This window comes from Hemicordylus capensis, chromosome 11, assembly GCF_027244095.1.
Source record: "Hemicordylus capensis ecotype Gifberg chromosome 11, rHemCap1.1.pri, whole genome shotgun sequence".
Taxonomy (NCBI): Eukaryota; Metazoa; Chordata; class Lepidosauria; order Squamata; family Cordylidae; genus Hemicordylus; species Hemicordylus capensis.
In genome coordinates, this window is record NC_069667.1 from 16,670,194 (window position 1) to 16,693,256 (window position 23,063).

The following is a 23,063-nucleotide window of genomic DNA, read 5'->3' on the forward strand; positions in this document are numbered from 1 at the left end:
AAGACCTGCTGATCCCGAACTGGGGCAACCTTCCAGAATGTCTAATCCACTTTTTAAGATTGTGACAGCAGAATCTTTTCAGTGGTGTTACCCAGACTGTGGAAGGTTTTGCCTTGCGAGAACTGGCCAACATTTTCTTTCATGTATGTTTTATTGTAATTTATTTTCCATCTCTGTAAGCACCTTTGTGCTGTTTTTTTTTTTTAAATATAAACAGAAAAGTGGGAAGTGGATGATGATCATGGTACACCTCAGACACAAGTTGCCCTCTGGGTCAGAGCTAGGCCTAAAACTGGTGCTTGCTTTTTTCACTTCTAGATTTTTTCCTCCCAGATCTTTTTAAACTTGTAGATCTCGGTGGGGTTTTTTGGGGTTTTTTTACTTCTAGATCTTGGGTTTTTTAAGATCTTTTTTAAAACTTCTCAATCTTGTTTTTTAACATCTAGATCTTTCAAGAGGTGAAGAGCAGCGACATTGCTAAAACATTCCGAAAAGCCATCAACAGAAAAGAAGGGATTTGTGCCCTTGGTGGGACCTCGGAGCTCTCCAGCGAAGGCACTCAGCACTCTTACTCAGGTATTCCAATGATGTGCAGATAGCACTGGACTGAAACATATTCACAAACTGGAAAGCCTCTTGGAAATTTGAATGATACAGTCAAGTGGCCACATTTGGTTATCTTCAAGGGCCACATAATCCTGGAGATGCCAGGGAGAGAACTTGGAACCTTCTGCATGTAAGCATGCAGCTGCTCTTGCCAGAGCAGCCCCTTCCCCTCAGGGGAATATCTTGCAGTGCTCACCCATTCAAATGCAAACCAGGGCAGACCCCGCTTAGCAAAGGGGACAATTCATCCTTGCTCCCCAAATGCTTCTGGGGACTCCTGATCGTGGCTGATACTAATTGAGAATTTATACTCCACCATCTGAGACTCCAGTCTGCATATTTTTTGGGCTGTCTCCCAGTTAAAGAAATCTTAAGTATGTCAATTCAATTGCGTTTTGGTTGGTTGATTGATTAAAGTTGCACATGAGTAAAACCATAATTCTGATGCCAGGAAGCATGCTTTCCTTGCTTTAGATCTGGGGTCCCTGATTGTGGGTCCCCAGATGTTGTTGTTGGACAGCATGGTACCCAAACCCCTTTTGGCCATTGTGGCTGGGGATGATGGAAATTGTAATCCAGCAAGATGCAGGGACCCAAGGTTGAGGACTCCTGCTTTAGATGATGTATTTGGCATAGCTGGGAGTAGGCTTGGAAGAAGATGTGTGTGTGTGTAGTGGGGAGGGAAAGAAAGAAAAGGGACCATGTCATTTAAAATGCTAACTGAGCAGAGGCACCTTTTTAAAGAGGCAATTCTCTTTATTTAGCAGGGGGAGAGCAACTGGCCCTCTCCACCCCCAGCACATCATCCCTCCAGTGGCTGTTGCTGGTGTCTTATGTGTCTTTTTAGATTGTGAGCCCTTTGGGGACAGGGAGCTCTTATTTTATTTATTTATTCAGTTTCTATACCGCCCTTCCAAAAATGGCTCAGGGCGGTTTACACAGAGAAACAATAAATAAATGAGATGGATCCCTGTCCCCAAAGGGCTCACAATCTAAAAAGAAACATAAGAGAGACACCGGCAACAGCCACTGGAGGGATGTTGTGCTGGGGGTGGATAGGGCCAGTTACTCTCCCCCTGCTAAATAGAGATAATCACCAAGGTGCCTCTTTGCCTCTTTTTATTTATTGATATCTATGTAAACTGCTTTGGGAACTCTGGTTGAAAAGCAGTATATAAATATTCATCATATTCATATCCATCATGTATGATGGTGCCTGCCAGCTGCAGTTTCTATAAGTGCTTTGTGCTGAAAGTCATGTGCTTTGGGCAGCAGACCTTCCCTGCTTTAATGGGAGTCTCTTTTTAATCAGCCAGAAAGGGTTTTCAAAGCTTCGTTGATCAAGCAGATGCATCTATTTAAAAACTCAGGGGCAGCCCAAGGCACTGCAGTGCCTGAGACGAGCGGCGAAATGCTGCCTTGCCCCTTCCAAAACCTCCCCTTGCCAGCTTTGAAAGTGGCCCAGCAGGTGGGGAGGAGGGGAGGTTGGCTGCAGCCGTTTCTTCTCTCCCAGTGCTTCTTACAAGCTTTTGCAAGGGGTGTGAGGAGGAGGAGAGGCCCTCCCTGAAGAGCTGGCAAGGGCCCGATGTTTCCTGAAAAGCTGCTCCAAAAGCAGCAGCCCTATAGGGCAGGGATTCTCAACGTTGGGTCCCCAGATGTTACTAGACTTCAACTCCCATAATCCCCAACCAAAGGCCACTGGGGCTGGGCATGATGGGAGTTGAAGTCCAATAACATCCGGGGACCCAATGTTGAGAATCCCTGATATTGGGGGCATCTCCTCTCGCTGCCTGGCTGGTGCCTTGGTATCTCGCCGCGTGCCATTCCGCAGCCTTAACCAAGGCAAGCCCTGCCTGTGGATTCTGATCCTGTCTTGGAAAAATAGGAAGCAGAAGTGTGGATGAGAGCGAAAGAGGAAGTGGCAGTAAAAGGAAAGAAGGGGACATGGGAACAAGATAATACAGAGCGAGGGTGCCGAGGGGCTTGTCCGGGGCGTAGCTAGGGGTGAAGGGGCCCGTGTTTGCCCCTTTCCCGGTGGCTCCTTGGAGTGAGGGAGATAATGAAGAAAATAGGGAGGGGTGGGGCTGGGGGGGGGTCCTCCATATCTGGGGTCCTGGGTTCTTTGAATCTCTCCGGTCAGTGATAGCTACACCCCTGGGGCCAGTGCTGAAAAGGGGAATGGGCATGCCGCCGAGCTGAATAAAGTCCTAACTCTGGGAGCCGGATGTCTTGATTTTGTATGAGCAACTCTGCTCGAGTCCCCTGAACTAGCGGCTCCGTTGAGCCCTTTTTCACGATCATGAGAAAGGGCTGAAAGGGGCACAGATGATCCGTTCCACTTTGCTGGGATCACGCAGCCAGACGATCCTCTGCTGTTGCAGAGAGGTTTGGGGGCCGGGAGGCCCTCGGAACTGCCCTGCAGTCTCCCAGTCCTGGCTGCAGGTCGTCGGAGCTGGCAGACGATTGAAAAAATGAGGCCAAAGGAGTGCATGCTTCCTTAACTTCATTTCAGTGCTTGCTTCCTTAACTTCAGTCAGGTTTGCCACCATGCCACCACCGGGAGCTTCAGAGCTCCTGGTGGTTCTCACACCCCAGCAAAACTGGGCTGGGCTTCCTTAGCCCGGTCTTGGCTGTGCAGGAGAATCATAGCCCCAGTCAGTTAATGGGCTGGAGAGCCTTTGGAAATACCCCACCCCCACCCCCCACGGCTTTTCATCTCCTCCTCCAAGTTCTGGTTCCTCTTTTTAAAAGGAGTGGGGGAAAACCCAGCATGCCCCCAGCCAAGCACTCCAGAGTAACCTTGCAGCTACAAACATGCCTTTGGCATGGAAGGAATTTGGTAAACAAGGAAACCGGTTAATTCTCTGGGCCTCGTAGTGGTCCCTGCAGAAAAACAGGAGATGGTCCTTCTGAAAACACTCACTTTTCTCTTGCTGCTTCTCCAGAAATTGGGGTGGGATTAGACTCTTTCCTTTCTGGGGGGGTTCCTTCACACATCATGCAGGGGGAAAAGACAGTACTCCGCATAGCACTTGTGAATGTTCCTTGTGCAGCACGCTTGGGGTCGGGGTGGTGGTGGGGGAGAGAAATCCATTGATCACATTTGTAGACCACCTTACAGTGTAAAATACAGGCCCATCTCTCTATGCAATCCACATGTTCCCCGCTCCCAATAATGAGTTCATCCCTGGGTTATTGATGGCCACAAGGGAAATAGGGAGCAAGTTATTTTTCCTTGAGTGCTCGCGTCTGCTTTGTCGGGCTCACACTTGCTGGGCAGTGTTCCCTCTAACAGGGATTCCCTGATGTTGTTCACTATAGCTCCCAGAATCCCCAGCTGCAATGGCCTTTGCTTGGGGATTATGGGAGTTGTAGTGAACAACATCTGGGAATCCCTGTTAGAGGCAACACTGTTGCTGGAGGCAACACTGTTGCTAACTGCAGTTCATCAAAGGTTCCTCCGTGATGTTCATGCATGATGGCTTGGACAGGTTTTACCATTCTGCACCTTTGAGGAGCAGCAGTTAGCATCAGGAACCCAGCAAACATGTGCCCAACAGAGCAGACGTGAGCACCCCAGGAACAATAATTTCTACCCTATTTCCCTTGTGTGTGGTCATGGAGAAGCCCTCAGTCTTAGGCATAGGAACATAGGAAGCTGCCATATACTGAGTCAGACCATTGGTCCATCTAGCTCAGTATTGTCTACACAGACTGGCAATGGCTTCTCCAAGGTTGCAGGCAGGAGTCTCTCTCAGCCCTATCTTGGAGATGCTGCCAGGGAGGGAACTTGGAACCTTCTGCTCTTCCCAGAGCAGCTCCATCCCCTAAGGGAAATATCTTACAGTGCTCATCTAGTCTCCCATTCATATGCAACCAGGACAGACCCTGCTTAGCTCAGGGGACAAGTCATGCTTGCTACCACAAGACCAGCTCTCCTCTCCTCTCACAGGTGACTGTGAGAAATTTACTTGAATGACTGAGGTTGATGGAACAGTATCTCCACTGAACAGTTTGTTCAGTGGAGATAGAGCTCTGAGAACCACTCCAAGGATGCAGAGTGTTGATTGAAACGGCCGGCTGCAGAATGGTTCTTGTTCTTGCAGAGTGAGTGGAGACGGTGGCTTCAAAAGCAGGTCATGGCATTTCTGGTGGCTGAGACCTTTGCAGAACCAGACTATGGCCTGGTTCACACAATCGTTCAAATCTCATGTGGGTTACCAATGTTAGCATGGTTGTGTGAACCCATGCCAAAGGCGGGGATTTCAGATTCATCTGAGGCCATAAGCAACCTTGACATGGATTCACACAATCATGCCAGTGTCAGTAACCCACATTCAAACTAGGTTTGAATGACTGTGTGAACCAGGCCATCCTCCGCCCCAAAGAGGTTTTAGACTGGCCTAGTGGAATTCTGTTCCTTGCAGAGGAAGCTTCTTCCTTCAGCCAGGGTCTCAGCCATCATCTTTGTTCCAGCCCTGCGTTGTGAGATGGACCATAGCTTAGCAGTAGAGCATCTTCTTTGCATGCAGAAGGTCCTAGGTTCAGTTTCTGGCAGCATCTCCAGGTAGGGCTGGCGGAGACTCCTGCCTGCAGCCTTGGAGAGCTTCTGCTGCCAGTCAGTGTAGACAAGACTGAGCTAGATGGACCAAGGCCGCTTCCTGAGTCCCAGTGAGATCCTCTTTGCTGGAGATGCCAGGGATTGAACCTGGGCCCTTCCGCATGCAAGGTGTGTGCACTGCTGCTGAGCTATTTGGGCCGAGTTGTCCAGTTCAGACCTCTGGGCCAACCAGTAACATTCTGTGGCACAAAAGGAGCAGGTCTGGCAGCTGGGAGCCAGGGGTGCGGTCTTGCATTGACGCCTTCCATGTGCTGCACAGAGTGGATGCAGCCCTGTGCCGAAGAGGAGTTTGTGTGCGTGTGTACATGCACACTGTGCACAGCTTTCGGGCTCTTGCAGGGACGGCTGTAGCAGGAGTAGCATGCTAAGATAGATGCAAACAAGAACTGGGCATGTTGGGAGCTGCAGCCAGGCAGAGCCTTGGGTTGCATGTGGGTCTTCCCTAGAGCTGCAAGGGGGCTACAGACAAGAAGATCGGGGCCCCTAAACAGTAGCCTGCCCTGAGCCGAGCCGGGTGACCCTTGAGACTGCAGCGTTCGCAACAGGTCGAGGCTGACCTCTCCTCCAGAGCCTCTGCCCTCAGCATGGGAACAGCCAAAGTGGTTTGATTAGCTCGCTCCAGCTCTAAAAGCAAGAGCTGACCGCCCGGTTTCTCTGCACTTAATAGAGCCACCGAGGCACTAGTAACCAATCTCACTTCCTCTCTCTCTCTTTTTCTAGGCCCTGAAGCACCACGGCAGCAATCTCCAGTTGACAGCAGCTTCTATGCGTTCCTGGTTCAGAGGGTAACCCCATTGCAAAGACTAGAGGTAAGGAGTGCTTCCAAGATGTCTCGTTAATCATCTAATGCATTCTGTCGCTCTCCCTTTCTGCAAGCAGTTGAGGGCTGCATGCATGGTTAAGAACATAAGCACAGCACTGCTGGATCAGGCCCAAGAATGCCCATCTAGTCCAGCATCCTGTTTCCCACAGTGGCCCACCAGATGCCGCTGGAAGCCCATAGGCAGGAGTTGAAAGGGGCATGCCCTCTCTCCTGCTGCTGCTCCCCTGCAACTGGTACTGAGAGGCATCCTGCCTTTGAGGCTGGAGGTGGCCTGTAGCCCTCTGACTAGTAGCCATTGATAGACCTCCCCTCTATGAAGTTATCCAAACCCTTCTTAATGCCATCCAGGTTGTTGGCTGTCGCCACATCTTGTAGCAGAGAATTCTCTTCCCCCTCTTCGTTTTGTCCTCACAACATCCTGTTAGGTGGGCAGGGAGGGAGAGAGACAGACAGACTGGCCAAATGCCATTCAGTGAACTCCATGACTGAGTGTGTGTGTGGGGTGGGGGGTGGGGGGTGGGGGGTGGGGGTTGAACCTAGATCTTCCCCATCGTAGTCTCAGGTTCAATCCCTGGCAGCATATCCCAGTAGGGCTGGGAAAGAGCCCTGCCTGAACCCCTGGAGAAGCCACTGCCAGTCAGTGCAGACAGACACTGAGCTAGATGGACCAAGGGTCTGACTCAGTAGAAGGCAGCTTCATCTGTCCATATGTGGAGGAGAGCTGGTCTGGTGGTAGCAAGCAGGACTTGTCCCCTTAGCTAAGTAGGGTCTGCCCTGGTTGCATGTGAATGGGAGACTTGATGTGCGAACCCTGTGAGATATTCCCCTGAGGGGATGGAGCCACTCTGGGAAGAGCATCTAGGTTCCAAGTTCCCTCTCTGGCTTCTCCAAGATAGGGCTGAGAGAGATTCCTGCCTGCACCCTTAGAGAAGCTGCTGCCAGTCTGTGAGGACAATACTGAGCTGCGTAGACCAATGGTCTGACTCAGTATATGGCAGCTTCCTAGGTCCCTAGGTCCTATGACTTTCTGCAAAACCTCAGCCCTTGGCTCATTGGCCTGCATCCCCCCACCCGTACCTTGCTTATATCCAAATATAGAATTGTCTGCCACTGAACTCAGTCAAGCTGCCTGGATGGCCAAGATCTTGGGCGGGACTGTTTGCATCTGGCTAAGAGGCAGTCCTTATCAGCTTGCGGTCTCACCCCTTTACTGTCGCACAATTAAGTTGTTGACCTGTTCACTGTGCACAGGCAGATACCATCCGGAGATACCTATTATCTCCTTCACAGATAATAGGAGAAGGAAGGAGGGCCCCTGGAAAAAAGAAATCTCCCCTCTCCAAGTTCCATTTCTTCCATATGACTTGGCTTTTGTTCCATGTTTGCCTGTGTGAGATAATTTTCTTTTTGCCTCACTTCTGCATTTTTGGCAGAATCCCACCCCAACACCCAGAATGTTCTGCATTTACAGGGGGAACTAACTCTGCTTGGGACTGGCATCAGTTAGAGCGTGTGTATGTGTGTGTTATCATGCATGTGATTAGTGAGATCCAGTCAAAACTGGAGGAAGAGGAAGGAGTCATAGGAACAGAGGACCAAGGGTCTGACTCGGTGGAAGGCAGCTTCCTATGTTTCTCTGTGCCATCGGGAAAGGGAGGCACCCACCTTCCGTCTCTCCCAGCCTGGCACCTGGCTCTTCTAGTTTGGGATGGGTGCGGTTTCATCTTCCGACCCCAGGGTGGCATCAGCTAGACTGCGGGTGGAAAGCAGAATCTGTTCTTTCTTGCCAACCCATTGGAGACAGGGTTACAGTGTCACTGAGCATGTAGCCTTTACGTAACTTTCCCTTGTTGGGTGTCGGTCCCTCCTCTCCCTCGCCCCCCCCCCCAATTTAAAACCAGGCAAACAATACCAAACTTAATATTTGCAACCCCAGGCAAATATGCATTCCAAATGTGATAATTGCCTGTGAGCAAACTGGAGAGCTACAGCTCAGAACAGCAAACTGAGTCTGTTTAGTCACTCTGCAAACACAGGCGGGGGACCCTTCTGGGAGCCTGTTCAAACAAAGAAATTGGCAGGCTGACGGAAGTCACCAGACTGTGGCATATTCTGCTCTCCTGCTCTCTCTCTCTCTGGAGAGGACCTGAGATATCTTTTCCATAGTCCCCTGAATAGGACCCTGTTTGTTATAAATATAACAAAAATATGTATATTTTTGTAAACATAAATATGTATGTTTATTTGTTTAAAATATGTATGTCCCACACCTCTGGTGCAATACTGCTCGAGGCTCTCACAAAAATAGTAAAACCAAACACATAAAACAATATGAAAGTGATACAATTCATCAAATTAACTGGAAACAAGACCAGTGAGAATCCGAATGGGAAAGGTGAAAGTGAAACTTTAAAAGCCTACCCGATATAAGCTGCAGATACAACGCTGAAAGGTTTCTAGAAACCAGCTCTTCTGAGAGGGTGTTCTAAAGCCGAGGGGCCAGAACCGAGAAGGCCCTGTCTCTTGTCCTCGCCAGTCGTATCTCAGACAATGGTGGGGCCATGAACAGGACTCCAGATGAGGAGTGAAGGGCCCTAGCAGGTTTGTGCAGTCAGATACCCCGGCTGTAGGGCTTTAAAGACAACCACTGAACCAACTTCCACTGTATTTCTCCCTCCCTTCCCTGCTCAAAGAGCACAGGACAGAGTGCGCAGTTAATCTTCTCCCCTCCCATTTTATCCTCACAACAACTCTACCATTTAGCTTAGGCTGAGAGCAGTGGTCCCTCTAATTTTTTTCATCTCTGTGCGGAATGGGTTTTGATCTGGGCAGCAGTATCAAGGCAGTGTGCACGCACCTGCATTCAGAATTGGGTCTTCCTGATCCAGCCTGACTGGACATTAAAAAAATTTGTGAGCACATGTGTGTGTGGACGCCTTTGAGGGAACAGTGACTGAGAGAGACTCCTGCCTGCCACCTTGGAGAAGCCGCTGCCAGTCTGTGTAGGCAAGACTGAGCTAGATGGACCAAGGGTCTGACTCAGTATAAGGCAGCTTGCTATGTTCTTATAAGGGGTGTGCATGCTCCCCCATGTGCATATGTTAGTTCACACGATCAGTACTAGCTCAGGAGCCACACGCACTCCTCAGCTGGGAAAGAGGGCTCCCTCCTACCCGTCAACTGTACCCAGCTCTTTAACAAGGTAGGAGGAAACATCCTCCTACCCAGCTGCTGCTTAGCAGACAATCACTCCCCCATGCTGTTTTTTTTTTTTTTAAACTATCATATCTGTAAATAAGAGTGTGCACAGCTTCCAAACTTGGGTAGGATGCATCCAGAGTTCCCTCTAACAGGGATACCTAGATGTTGTGGACTACAGCTCCCAGACTCTCCAGCTGCAATGGCTTTTGCTTGGGGATTCTGGGAGTTGTGGTCAACAACCTCTGGGAATCTCTGTTAGAGGGAACACTGGGTGCATCTCCTTACCGAAATACCGAATGTGTGAACTGCCCTACTGAACGAGCAAGGGAAGCAGGACTGCACCCCGCAGTGGCCATAAATGGGAATGTGTGTGGCTCCTGAACTCATACCCAGCGTGAGAACCAACATATGCAGATAGAGGGAGCAAGCACAGCCCTTACAGGAACACAGGAAGCTGCCATATACTGAGTCAGACCATTGGTCTATCTAGCTCGGTATTGTCTTCACAGACTGGCAGCGGCTTCTCCAAGGTTGCAGGCAGGAGTCTCTCTCAGCCCTCTCTTGGAGTTGCTGCCAAGGAGGGAACTTGGAACCTTCTGCTCTTCCCAGAGCGGCTCCATCCCCTGAGGGGAATCTCTGACAGTGCTCACACTTCTAGTCTCCCATTCAAGTGCGTTGGGCATTTGTGCCCAGTGTGGCAGAGCCCTGCACTCACATGTGTTGGCAAAATGGGATGGCAAGAGGCAGAGGAAGGATAAGGGAAGGTGAGGTGACCCACAGGGGGATGCAAGTGGGGCCAGCATCCACAAGACCTTGAAAGCTGGTGCCAGAGACTCCTGGCTGCGTTTCCACATTACCTGCTATGACTGTGGTAAAATGCTTCGGCTTGGCAGGATCGAATTGAAAACAATCCCCAGAATCTACAACAGGGAAATTTCCCTACAACGGGAAAATACAGCTACTATTTTTGCAATGGGCAACCAGCATTATAGCACTCAATTGCAGCGATGAAATCCTAAACAAACGAAATGTGAGCGGCACCCTGCCGACAGCATAAGGACTTCAGTGTCACGACACAGGAATTACAGTAGCACACTTAGCAGATATGGTGTGACACTCTTGGAGGGGTTAATCTAGAAAGCGCCCCGGTTGCTTCGACTCCAGTCCTGAGTACTACCTCCAGGCAGTTCTAGCAGCAACCAATGCCTCTTCCGTTGCAGGGGGATCTTTTTATGGATTTTCCGTGCTGCTTTTTCTGCAGCACACGTGGCACCCGATCCCAGAGAGCAGGTTGTCACAGTCTGCGCTGCTCTCCGGAGGCAACGGGTGCAGACGTGGCTAAATATTAACAATATTGAATGGCTTCCCTGTCACATGGGGGCTGCACATCCCATTTGTGGCTGGGGGAACTCGGTAAGGAGAGAGGTGGCGGTGGCAGCCGCTCACTCTGGACTTCTGCTTTCCGTTTGTTGCCTCGCGGAGGCGGCTGATGGATGAGGCATTTGGGAGCTGCCGGGAGCTCACAGTCCTGATTCAGCAATGTTCTCTTCTCCCTCTGCCCTGCCAGGTCCGTATTTTAGTGCGTGAGATGGCCACCACCACACAGATATCCAAAGACGAGCTAGAAGAACTCAGAGAGGCCTTTGCCAAAGTTGGTAAGTGCATTGGATGACTTCCAGTGGAATGAATTATGCATCCCCTGGCCGAGGCCAGACCTCTTCCTGGCTACATGGGGGGCATTTTTTAAAAACCCCTTTGCATCTGTCCTATGTTTTGCATGCTCATCTCTGACCCGGTTTTGCGCAAAATATTTAAACGCTGGTTTGGGGGTAAAAAAATGAGTGGCGAGTCTTTTCAGGTGGCTCCAGCCCCTAATCATATTTAGTGGGAACTGGGTTTCAGTCTCCTTGGGTACCTTCAGCTCACAGAAGATTGGCCCACCTCCAGGAGGCTTTTCAGACAGCAGGCTTTACCCCAGATTTACCGTGAGCCTTTATTGTGCATTTGGGGCATAACGGATACTCAGATGCAAAAAGAGGATTTCTTTTTTTTAACCCGGACATAAATTGGGTTAGGATCCATTTCGGAGGAAAAAACCCAACTCGTGTGTGAAGTTCTCTCTGAAATATTGCGTAGACTTCAGGGTAAATCTGACCAAGATGTGAATGTACCCCCTTCCTCCCAAAGTAAAGTTTCTGTCTGAAAAAGCTCCAGGGGTCAGCCTGATCCATTTCATGATTACGGTTGGCCCAGGCTGCCCAACTTTGGCCCTCCAGCTGTTTTTGGACGACCACTCCCATCCTCTCCAGCCACAGTGGCCAAGAGTCAGGGATGTTGGGAGTTGTAGTCCAACATCTGCAGGAGGGTTGAAGATGTGCAGTCCTGCAGTGGGCCCTTCACTTTCATCCAGCTGAGAGTTGCCAGCCCTCCAGGATTTGTCGGGAGTTGCCAGGAGTCAGCTTCAGTCTCCAGAAGACTGGAGATTTTCATGGCTTGATACTGGGGGAAAAATTGGGGGGAGAAATCTCCAGGAATAGCGTTAGTCAGAGTTGGCATCCCTAATGCAGCCCCCTGGGTTGACCATATAGAGACAGCCAAGCAGCCTCTTATTGAGTCAGACCCTTGGACCATCTAGCTCAGTCTTGTCTACACAGACTGGCAGCGGCTTCTCCAGCTGTTGAACTACAACCCCCATCATCCACTGCCACAATCTGTTCTGGCTGTGGATGATGGGGTTGTAGTTCACCAGCAGCTGGAGCACCAAGGTTGCCTCCCCCTGTTCGAGGGTAGTGTTTGAGAGTCACCAGGCGGTATCTCAGCTGGGTCTCACTTTGCTTTGCCCCTCTGTCTCTACTTTTTTTTAATGTGACAGATCTCAACAGCAATGGGTTTATCTGCGACTACGAATTGCATGAGCTCTTCAAGGAAGCCAACCTGCCCCTTCCTGGATACAAGGTGCGGGAGATCATCCAGAAACTCATGATAGACGGGGACAAGAACAAAGATGGGAAGATCAACTTTGAAGAATTTGTTTACGTAAGTACCCTCCAGGCTCCCTGCTGCTGCTCCTCTGGGTCTGAGCTTCTGACCTTAGAACAGAGCTTGACAAATCCCGGGCGCCAGGGAGCCATGGTGCCTAGAACTTTAACCATGGTGCCTAGGCTAGGATATTCAGAGGCAGAGTCAATGAAATCTTTATTTGTCCCAGGCAGCCCTGTTTCTGCTCCAACTTGTTGGAAAGAGGACAAAGAAAAGCCCATCCCCACATGCCCCGCCCCACCCCACTTACACACACAATGTCCATCATGAAGTCCGGTAATTTTTATGAGTGTCCGCTGCTATCAGGCTTCTAAATTTTTGAGCTGCCTCCTTAATCAAAAAATAAATAAATTGTCAAGGCCTGACTTAGAACCCTCTGCATCCAAACCTGTTGCAGAATTTCTGATTGCCATGACTTGTATCTGTGATGAAAATGGGGTGTGTAATGTTCTACAGCAGACCTGAAACAAAGACCTGCTGATCCCGAACTGGGGCAACCTTCCAGAATGTCTAATCCACTTTTTAAGATTGTGACAGCAGAATCTTTTCAGTGGTGTTACCCAGACTGTGGAAGGTTTTGCCTTGCGAGAACTGGCCAACATTTTCTTTCATGTATGTTTTATTGTAATTTATTTTCCATCTCTGTAAGCACCTTTGTGCTGTTTTTTTTTTTTAAATATAAACAGAAAAGTGGGAAGTGGATGATGATCATGGTACACCTCAGACACAAGTTGCCCTCTGGGTCAGAGCTAGGCCTAAAACTGGTGCTTGCTTTTTTCACTTCTAGATTTTTTCCTCCCAGATCTTTTTAAACTTGTAGATCTCGGTGGGGTTTTTTGGGGTTTTTTTACTTCTAGATCTTGGGTTTTTTAAGATCTTTTTTAAAACTTCTCAATCTTGTTTTTTAACATCTAGATCTTTCAAGAGGTGAAGAGCAGCGACATTGCTAAAACATTCCGAAAAGCCATCAACAGAAAAGAAGGGATTTGTGCCCTTGGTGGGACCTCGGAGCTCTCCAGCGAAGGCACTCAGCACTCTTACTCAGGTATTCCAATGATGTGCAGATAGCACTGGACTGAAACATATTCACAAACTGGAAAGCCTCTTGGAAATTTGAATGATACAGTCAAGTGGCCACATTTGGTTATCTTCAAGGGCCACATAATGCTGCTGCTGCTGCTATTTACACACAGTCTGCCAGATGTTACTGACTGGATTTGGTATTTTAATTATCGGGCCCTTCCCAAGGGTCTAGGATAACGAAGAATTAAAGATAGTGTTGTAGTATTCATGCTGTCCTGAGTAGTATGACCTTCAGTAGTTGATGTGTTGTAATTTTATTGATGATGATGATGATTGATTGATTGATTAATTAATTATAAATAAATAAATAAATAAACCAGTTTCAGGGCGGCAGCAGTAGGAGCAGGTGGTTACTTCCATGCCATGCTGATGGGCCTCCCAGAGGTATCTGGTTGACTGCTGTGGGAAATGGGATGTTGGACTAGACGGATCTGTGTTCTAATCCAGTGGGACTCTTCCCATGTTCTTAAGTCCCCGTGGTTACAACTGGGCCAGTTCCAAGCTCAGGAGGAGGAAGATGGACACTTAAATGGCATATTCCCAAGGACCTAATCTCATACATCTACCTGCTCTGTTGGATTTATAGAATCATACAACTTTCAAGTTGGAAGGGTCATGTAGTCCACCTCCTGCCGGTTCACTTATTCTCAAGTTGTTTAAGGGGAAAGGAAGCCTCTTGGCTGTTCTGGTGGCTTTTTGCAGTGCTGAATGCTAAAGCAAGAGGCAGCTGTTTTTGTGTTTTGCTGTGGTTTTGTGTGTGTGTGAGTGTGTGTGTGTGTGTGTGTGTGACTGAGCAGTAAACATACAGTGGATTCACCACCTTTCTCTCTCCCCTCTTTAGAGGAAGAAAAATACGCCTTTGTGAACTGGATAAACAAAGCCTTGGAAAATGACCCAGACTGTAGGCATGTCATTCCGATGAACCCGAACACTGATGATCTCTTCAAAGCTGTGGGGGACGGGATTGTGTTGTGGTGAGCTGAGAGGGCTTTTCATTGTGTCTGGGTTAGGGTTGTGGCTGGGAAGCTGGAGGGAGAGAGGAGGGTGTTACTGCTGCATCAGTATAATAATAATAATAATGAGTCTTTACAGTGAGTTTGTGCATACAATTGGTGGCTGGGAGCTGGGGGGGGAGGACCTCACCACCAAGTCACTACCTCCTGACCCCCAGCTCTTAAGATTGTTTGATGAAGCTTTCCTCTCAATTCCATCCTAAGTTAGCCTTTCCTAGGAGCGGGGTCTTCTCTGTAGTCACCCCAGATCCAAATGGCCGCTTCCCTGCTACGGTTCAGCAAATGGCCAAAAACGTTTTGTTAGCCTTTGAAAATGAACTCCGCGCCCCGCCCGGGCTTTTATATGGCTTGTACTATGCTGTATCTTTATAATTTGTTTATTTAATGTCTCTTAGCCCACTTTTGATCCAGAAGCCATATTAAAAATAAACAACCAAATCCATAGCTCAGTGGTAGACCATCTGCTTTGCATGCAGACGGTTCCCAGTTCCCTCCCAGGCGGCATCGCCAAGATCGGGCTGAGAGAGACTCCTGCCTGCAACCTTGGAGAAGCCGCTGCCAGTCTGGGTAGACAATACTGGGCTGAATAGACCAATGGTCTGACTCGGTATACGGCAACTCCGTAAATTAATAAAAAGAAGAATGTTACATCAGTGCTTCTTGTGAGTGAAAAGGCAGGATAAACATCCCTTTTATAATACTTTAAGGTGAAAGTGTTAAGACTTTTTATAACGAAATGAAACAAAAGGCTCGTTCACATGATCAACAATAGGATAGGACACCATTAAAGAGTCCGGTACTGCTGCTGGGTAGGATAGAGACACTCCAACCCTGCTGCTGCTTAGCAGATAGTGAGGCTGTTCTCACGAGCAGCCAAGACCAGGCTTAGTTGCCTGTGAGAACTGCCGGGATCCGTGTGGATCCTGGGGATCCCATGTGGATCAGTAGCAAACCCACTTACGGAGCCCTCTGGTTAGCCGAGGTGAAGGGCTCAGTGATTGTCTGTGAGCTGCTCCCAGCTGGTGCGGGCACAGGAACGGGCTCTTGGCTGTTGCTGGGGGAATACCCACAATGCACTGCACACTCGCATGATGCATTGTGGGATATCTGGGGGCGGGGATGGTGCATCCCTGCGCCTTAGTGCTCCCTGGGCAGCAGCGGACCATCTGGGTGCATGATGCATGCGCCCAGACAATCCTTGATGATGATCTGTGGGCAAAGCGGCCTCACTCCACTCACTCCCTCTTTTCCCTGACTCTTTACTCACAGACAGTTGGAAACAGGAGTGTGCCCTGGTTCCAAGCTAGGATAGGATGTTTGTCCTAACCTGTTCTTACCCATGTGAACACACCTACTCCTTGCATATCCTGCTAACTGGGCAAAGAGGCACCTTTTACCGTGGTGATTCTCTTTATTGAGCAGGGGGAGAGTAACTGGCCCTCTCCACCCGCTGCATAGTACCTCCAGTGACTGTTGCTGGTGTCTATCTTAAGTTTCTTTTTAGATTGTGAGCCCTTTGGGGAAAGGGATCCATCTTATTTGTTTGTTATTTCTCTGTGTAAACCGCCCTGAGCCATTTTTGGAAGGGCGGTATAGAAATCAAATTAATAGTAATAATAATAATATTGTTTCACCAAAACAGATGCTGATTAGTTTTAAAATATTGTGGAGAACTCAGACTCCTAATCGCCTCTGCTAACTGGGCAAAGGGGCACCTTTTTAGTGTGGTGATTCTCTTTATTTCGCAGGGGGAGAATAACTGGCCTTATCCATCCCCAGCACAGCATCCCTCCAGTGGCTGTTGCTGGTGTCTATCTTAAGTTTATTTTTAGATTGTGAGCCTTTTGAGGACCGGGATCTTTCCTTCCTTCTCACCATCCTTTCCCTTCCCTTCCTTATTTATTTATAGTTTTCTCTTTGTAAACCACTTTGGAAACTTTTGTTGAAAAGCAGTATATAAATATTTGTTGTTGTTATCTTTCTGCACTTGTTTGGGCAAATGGTTGCTTTTATCAGGTTTAACTATTAGTTCCATGGGTGCTGCTTTGCTGCTGCCTTTTTTTGCTGCTGCCTTTTCCTGAGACGTGAAAGAGACAGGATTTAACTTGAATATTCTCTTATTTCCCCCCACAACCACCAGTAAAATGATCAACCTGTCCGTTCCTGACACAATTGACGAAAGAGCAATCAACAAGAAGAAGCTAACGCCATTCATAATTCAGGTGGGGAGATCCTGTTCCATCTTCTCTCTTTCCAGAGGGTTTAAATAATGCTGGATTTGTTCACTGATCCAGGGGAATTGCCAAGAGAGACATGAGTTTTGTCTGCCTTTAATAATTGAAGGGCCTTTGTGCTGTGCCCAACGTTGAAAGGGAGCCTCACTTTAAAGGAACAGTGCTCTGTAAATATGAATCGAGGTCCAGGAACAGGATCCGTAGATGAGTGCAGTTGTGTGTGAGGCTTATTAAATAGGAAAAGCAGTCTGGCATGGTGTTTTGGAAGACAATCTTACTGGGGCTGAGTGGAGCTAGGGTTTCATTAAACTCAGAGTTTGCCCTTCCATTTTGACTTTTAAAAAATAAAATTAAAAAAGCTTCAGGAGTGTGGTTTGGGGGTTAACTCTTTCCGCCCTCAGTCTGTTGCAGGCACAGACCAGGTACAAGTTTAGCAAGTTACAAGTGAATTCAGGACAATATCAGGTAGCTTAACAGGACAAAGTAGAATTATTGGAATGTGCGTTTTCAGAAATATTGAAATAATTTTGAGCCTTCCAGCACTCCTGAGCGTTAACACACAGTTTAATTCAAAAATTGCTTCTAGCAGTGGCGGGGAAAGATCTCTTCTGTAATTTGGGGGCATTGCAAGCCTGGGATGGGCCCAGTCAACCGAAGGGGGAACTGAGTCCCAGCCAGGAGAGACTCTGTCCTCCAGCACCTTCGGACTCTCCTAACTGAGCCTTTCCATCTGCAGGAGAATCTGAACCTGGCCCTGAACTCGGCCTCGGCCATCGGGTGCCACGTGGTCAACATTGGAGCGGAGGACTTGAGGGAAGGGAAACCACATCTGGTCCTGGGCCTCCTCTGGCAGACTATCAAGATCGGCTTGTTTGCAGACATAGAGCTGAGCAAAAACGAAGGTAAACCGAGCCTGAACTCTTCCCACCTGGAGAGCTTGGCAAGGGATTTTATTTGCACATCAGGGGTTGCTTTGCACATTTCAGGATTTCTTTCCGTTTTGGGGCAACACTGATCACTTTGGCGGGGAGTGAAGCACGGCTGAGAAAGCCAGTGTGAGTAGTGGTTAATAGAGATGCGCCAATCAATTTGTGGCTGAATGGATACAACTCAAATCTGGTTGATTCGAGAGATTTAACCTTGAATTGAATCACCCTTATGGGCACTGACCAGATTCGAGGTTGAATTGAATCACCCTAGATTCGAGCTCGAATCGATTTGTCTATTTGAGCCGCCATTTTTGTCACGGCAATGCTAGTCCTCAGAGCACATGAAGTTTATAAACTAGTTGGTAATAAAGAGGTCCACGTACACTATGGTGACCCAATGAACCATATTTAATTGATTCATATTGTATATATTTCACAATATAGCAATTTCTATCTTACTGTGGTCTATCTCGATCTATTGGTTATTTTATGAGGGATCCTTTTTTGGCTTTTTTGTGATCTATTTAGATCCCAGTACACTATATATATTTCACTTTACCCAGAATGTTTTCATTTGTGATTTTATGAAGTAACTTGCCTAGGGAGCAAGATGTTGCCCGTTCGAATCCCCGCTGGTATGTTTCCCAGACTATGAGAAACACCTATATCGGGCAGCAGCGATACAGGAAGATGCTGAAAGGCATCCTCTTATACTGTGTGGGAGAAGGCAATGGTAAACCCTTCCTGTATTCTACCAAAGAAAACCACAGGGTTCTGTGGGCGCCAGGAGCTGACACCAACTCGATGGCACAACTTTACTTTTATGTCAGAGTTGGTGTACCTCGGAGCAGGGGAGTGGGGAGATTTTCTTCCTCCCCTAAATGTGATATTGATTGGGTGCGCCCCTCTTAAACGCTCATCCAGTTTGATTGGCTGAATTTCACATCTTCAAGCATCCTTCTCTGCATTCATTGGTGCCGGTTCTTTTCCAGCCTTGGCTGCCTTGCTTCAAGAAGGGGAAACCTTGGAAGACCTGATGAAGCTGTCCCCAGAAGAACTCCTCTTGAGGTGGGCCAACTTCCACTTGGAAAATGCTGGCTGGCACAAGATCAACAACTTCAGCTCGGAGATCAAGGTACCAGGGAGGCCGGGGGAGAGAAGGGGTGATAGGAATATGTCTGAGCCAGGATTTCCATGGAGATCTTTGCAGTATCACTGCACCAGGAGGTGGGGAGGGAGTCTGGAGCAGACCTCTCTCCCTGGGAACCCAAACATTTCATGTGAAGAAGCACCGAGTGCAAACTCTCCAAACTGTTCTAGCAGTCTCTTGAAAAGGATAGGACGACATTTCAGCCTTTTCAGAAAGTGCTCTCATTTCCTTTTTAAAACCCCTTATTTTAGCACAGAATAAAAATAGCAAATGGTGTACACCAACATGACTTTAAAGGTGTGGAATTTCTCTTTTAATACTACTACTACGGATATTTATACATTGCTTTTCAACAAAAGTTCCCAAAGTAGTTTATATAGAGAAATAAGAACAAATAAAGAGGGATCCCTCACAATCTAAAAAGAAAGAAAGACACCAGCAACAGCCACTGGAGGGATGCTGTGCTGGGGACGGACAGGGCCAGTTGCAATCCCCCTGCTCAATAAAGAGAATCACCACTTCGAAAAGGTGTCTCTTTGCTCAGGGTAACTACCACTTCTGTGCATCAACTCGGTTTCCCCTCTTATGCCGCTGTCTTGGGAGCCAGTGTAACTCCATCAGCAAAGGAGTAATGTGGTCTCTCCGAGACGAAAATGCCCTCTTATTTTGCAGGATACAAATACGACGAATATTTATATACCGCTCTTCAACAGAAGTCCTCAAAGTAGTTTTCAGAGATATAAATAACTAAAAGGGCTCCCTGTCCCCAAAGGTCTCGCGGTCTTAAAATGAAGCATAAGATAGAGACCAGCCACAGCCCCTGGAGGGATGCTGAGTTCACACTGGTGTGGGAGAGCTGGGCAGAAAGCTCCTTCGCAGGAACAGCTTGCCATGTGGATTTGCCACCATGGATTTGTCCCACAGTGGGCAGCCGTGATGCCACAGTGAGCAAGCCCAAACTGATGCCTTTAGCTCTGTGATTTGGGGGTCCGTGGTTGTCAAGTTCCTTTAGCATCCCTCCAGGTGTCTGACTTGCTCTTCTTTTAACAGCCAGAGGCTGGGAACTGTTTGTCTTTGCCCAGCAAAGTGTGGGCAGGGCTGTGTGCCTGTCATTCTTTCAAAAAACAGGATTCTGTGGCCCAGGTGCATCACGCCCATTGAGCACACTTTCATCAGTCTGATTTTGCTAATCATGGAGAGAGACAGACTTGCCGGCGGCTGCATTCTGCCTCACGACTGGAAATCTTACTGAGCCGTCTTTCTGGCTTCTGAGACTTCAGTAGGTGCTTTTGGCACATGTCGAAGCCATCAGGAGGACTAGAAACTTGATTTTTCAAAAGCAAAGTCAAAGCTGAGTTTCGAAGAGGGTTGGCTTCTTCACTCCTGCAAAATAATGCTGCATGTGCAGAGTTCTGACTATGGATGGGACATGTTCAGATATTTGGCATTCCCCTGGCAATGATGTGAGGCATTTGTAGCTTAGCCTGGGCATTTGTGTCTCTTACAACTTGTTGTGACGTTGTAGTCCAGCATCATCTGGGCACCTAAGTTTGAGAACCCCTGCCCTATATGAAATATCATGGTGTAGTGGCTAGAATGCAGGACTAGGACCAGGGAGACCCGAGTTCAAATCCCCATTCAGCCATGATACTTGCTGGGTGACTCTGGGCCAGTCACTTCTCTCTCAGCCTAAACTACTTCACAGGGTTGTTGTGAAAGAGAAACTCAAGTATGTAGTACACCGCTCTGGGCTCCTTAGAGGAAGAGCGGGATATAAAATGTGAATGATGATGATGTGCTGGACAAGTTAAAGGTTGTTTCACTCCAAACACAGCAAGGAAACACTTAACCTCTGTAATTTTCTTCTCTCCTTCTCTCTTATGCTTCCTGGATCTCTGCCGTGCTTCCTTTCACCCTCTCGCCCTCCCTTTTCCTTGCTTTTGCACGCTTTGGTTTTGCAAGCTTTATGACTTCGGTAACTCTGTTAAGGTACAGAAGCAATTTCTACTTCCGCGGTTTAATGTGGTGGCTTGATCTTAAGATCGGCCCCTCATCTAATTTAACGGGACCAAGTATTGTGTCTGTCCAGTGGTGCAGTTGTGAAGTCACCAGCTGACTCTGTTCTCATTTAATCTGCTCCAGGACTCCAGGGCATATTACCATCTCCTCAACCAAATTGCACCCAAAGGGCAGAAGGAAGGAGAGCCTCAGATTGACATCAGCATGTCTGGCTTCAATGTAAGTATCCGTTTTGTTGCCTGTTGTGGATCTACAAAGTCACGGGGCATTTCGCTGTCTGGTTTTGCATTAATACCAAACAGTACTGAAAAGGAATGATGTAGAGAGAGAGAGAGAGAAGTTTTTCTGCTTTTCTCATAATACTAGGACACCCAGTGAAACTGACTGGAAGTAGAATCTGGGCTCATAGGCACAATCAGAATTTGAATAGGAGATGCGTCCTATCCTAGTTCGGGAGCAGCATTCCCTCTAAGTCATGCGCATGTGCGCACCCCCACAAGTAGTTAATTCTAGATCCTGTTCAGGTTGAATTGGGAAGGCCCCACTCTGAATGCACATGCGCAAACACTGCCTTGATACTGCCACCCAGAACAAAACTCATTCTGCACATGGATGAAAAAGATTAGCGGGAACACTGTTTGGGAGCAGCACTCCTTCCCATTTTCTGATCATGTGTGAGTTAAAAATAAGGTAGGTGGCAGGGAGCTTGATCATCGGCTAAGCCCCAGCTGGGTAGGGCAGTTTTTAGGAGCATAGGAAGCTGCCTTCTACCAAGTCAGACCATTGGTCCATCTAGCTAAGTATTGTCTGCACAGACTGGCAGCAGCTTTCTCCTAAACAACAACAAAAAACTGTCAGCGGCTTTCTCCTACAAGCAGGAGTCTCTCCCAGCCCTATTTGGAGATGCCAGAGAGAGAACTTGGAACCTTCTGCATGGAAGCTTGCAGATGCTCTTCCCTGAGCTATGGCCCTATCCCCTAAGGGGAAGATCTCACAGCCCTCACACATGTCATCTCCCATTCAAATGCAAACCAGGGCAGACCCTGCTTAGCAAAGGGGACAATTCATGCTTGCTACCGCAAGGCCAGCTCTCCTCCATTTAAGCTGTTGTCCCAGCTTCCTTGGCTGCAGTGTTGAGAAGTCCTTGCATGTAGAAAAGTGAAGACAACTCTGACCCAGTAGAACTGGGCATTCAGGCCCCTACATATCGGAGCAGTGTGAGGAGTCGTAGGAAGGTCTTTGGTCTCTGATTGTGCCCCTTCTACCCTTTCAGGAGAAGGACGACCTGAAGAGGGCGGAGTGTATGCTCCAGCAGGCCGACAGGCTGGGCTGCCGGCAGTTCGTCACCCCCACCGACGTTGTGAGCGGCAACCCCAAGCTGAACTTGGCCTTTGTTGCCAACTTGTTCAACAAGTACCCGGCACTCACCAAACCTGAGAATCAGGACATTGACTGGACACTCCTGGAAGGTGAGAGGAACCCTGCTGAATGGAGGGAAGGGAGCCGGAAGATCTTGGCTCTCTGAGAGGAGTGTTCATTCAGGTGCCCACCACCTCCAGGAGTCGGGCGGATGGCCCACCAGCTAGAGGGAGGCCTTGGCCATTTAAGCTGGAAATATCTTCGTATTTGCATAGTAATCTATGGTGTGCTGTTTACAAATGGTTTACTTTTATAAGAATTTTTTTTGGGGGTCTACAGTTTTTAGGCAAGCAATAGGATTACGCACTGATGATTTAATGCTTTGGATGTGGAAGTTTTGCAGTTTCTGTCATTGTGTAAGCTTAGTCATGATTGTCCTTACATGTTGTGTGCTTTTACAGTTGCCTCTCAAGAAGAGCATATGCTTGAACAAGCGTCAGGCCATACAAAATAAAACTAATACCCACTTATTCAGCACCAATAGGTTTTCCTTGCCTCTTTCTTCAAATGGCCCTTGGATCGAATTTGAATCAAATTTTGAAAATTCAATTCGAATTCATATCTAATTGCCGTTTTAATGGATTATTTTATTTGAATTGAAATAACTCAAATCACCCAGATTTGAGTCGAATCTATTCACGTTCTAATCAATTTTCACATCCTACTGTTGACACGCCAGTTGCTGTCAGTGATCTTTCATTGGCTCCGACTCCGGATTGTTTGGTGGGGCTTCTCACCTTCCCGGCCATGGTGCAGCAGCACCCTCACCCTGTCCTATCTGCTTGAGATTTTAATACTGATTCGGTTGGCTTGACTTTAGCCAGTGTGGTTTTGTGTATACTGTATTTACCTGAATCCAAGACTAGGTTTTCCCCAAGTTCCTTGATGTTAGAAATCAGGGAGTCATCTTAAATTCAGAATCCCCT

At 48.0% G+C, this 23,063-nt stretch overlaps 1 protein-coding gene across 7 annotated transcripts in view; it reads left to right on the forward strand.

Moving 5' to 3' along the window:
* The window catches only part of PLS3 (plastin 3), a 59,015-nt gene that overhangs the window by 25,923 nt on the left and 10,029 nt on the right, over positions 1 to 23,063 (forward strand). For 3 of the 7 annotated variants that reach the window (XM_053274284.1, XM_053274282.1, XM_053274279.1), the window contains exons 2-13: positions 447 to 576; positions 5,948 to 6,036; positions 10,819 to 10,906; positions 12,124 to 12,287; positions 13,206 to 13,335; positions 14,215 to 14,347; positions 16,527 to 16,608; positions 17,357 to 17,522; positions 18,542 to 18,684; positions 20,662 to 20,688; positions 20,842 to 20,937; positions 21,992 to 22,187. In XM_053274284.1, coding sequence (XP_053130259.1) covers positions 10,840 to 10,906; positions 12,124 to 12,287; positions 13,206 to 13,335; positions 14,215 to 14,347; positions 16,527 to 16,608; positions 17,357 to 17,522; positions 18,542 to 18,684; positions 20,662 to 20,688; positions 20,842 to 20,937; positions 21,992 to 22,187 — 1,204 coding nt within the window. In that variant the 5' untranslated portion in view covers positions 447 to 576; positions 5,948 to 6,036; positions 10,819 to 10,839. The remainder of the gene's footprint in view (positions 1 to 446; positions 577 to 5,947; positions 6,037 to 10,818; positions 10,907 to 12,123; positions 12,288 to 13,205; positions 13,336 to 14,214; positions 14,348 to 16,526; positions 16,609 to 17,356; positions 17,523 to 18,541; positions 18,685 to 20,661; positions 20,689 to 20,841; positions 20,938 to 21,991; positions 22,188 to 23,063) is intronic. The other 4 variants (XM_053274286.1, XM_053274285.1, XM_053274283.1 and 1 more) reach the window with 2 other exon arrangements.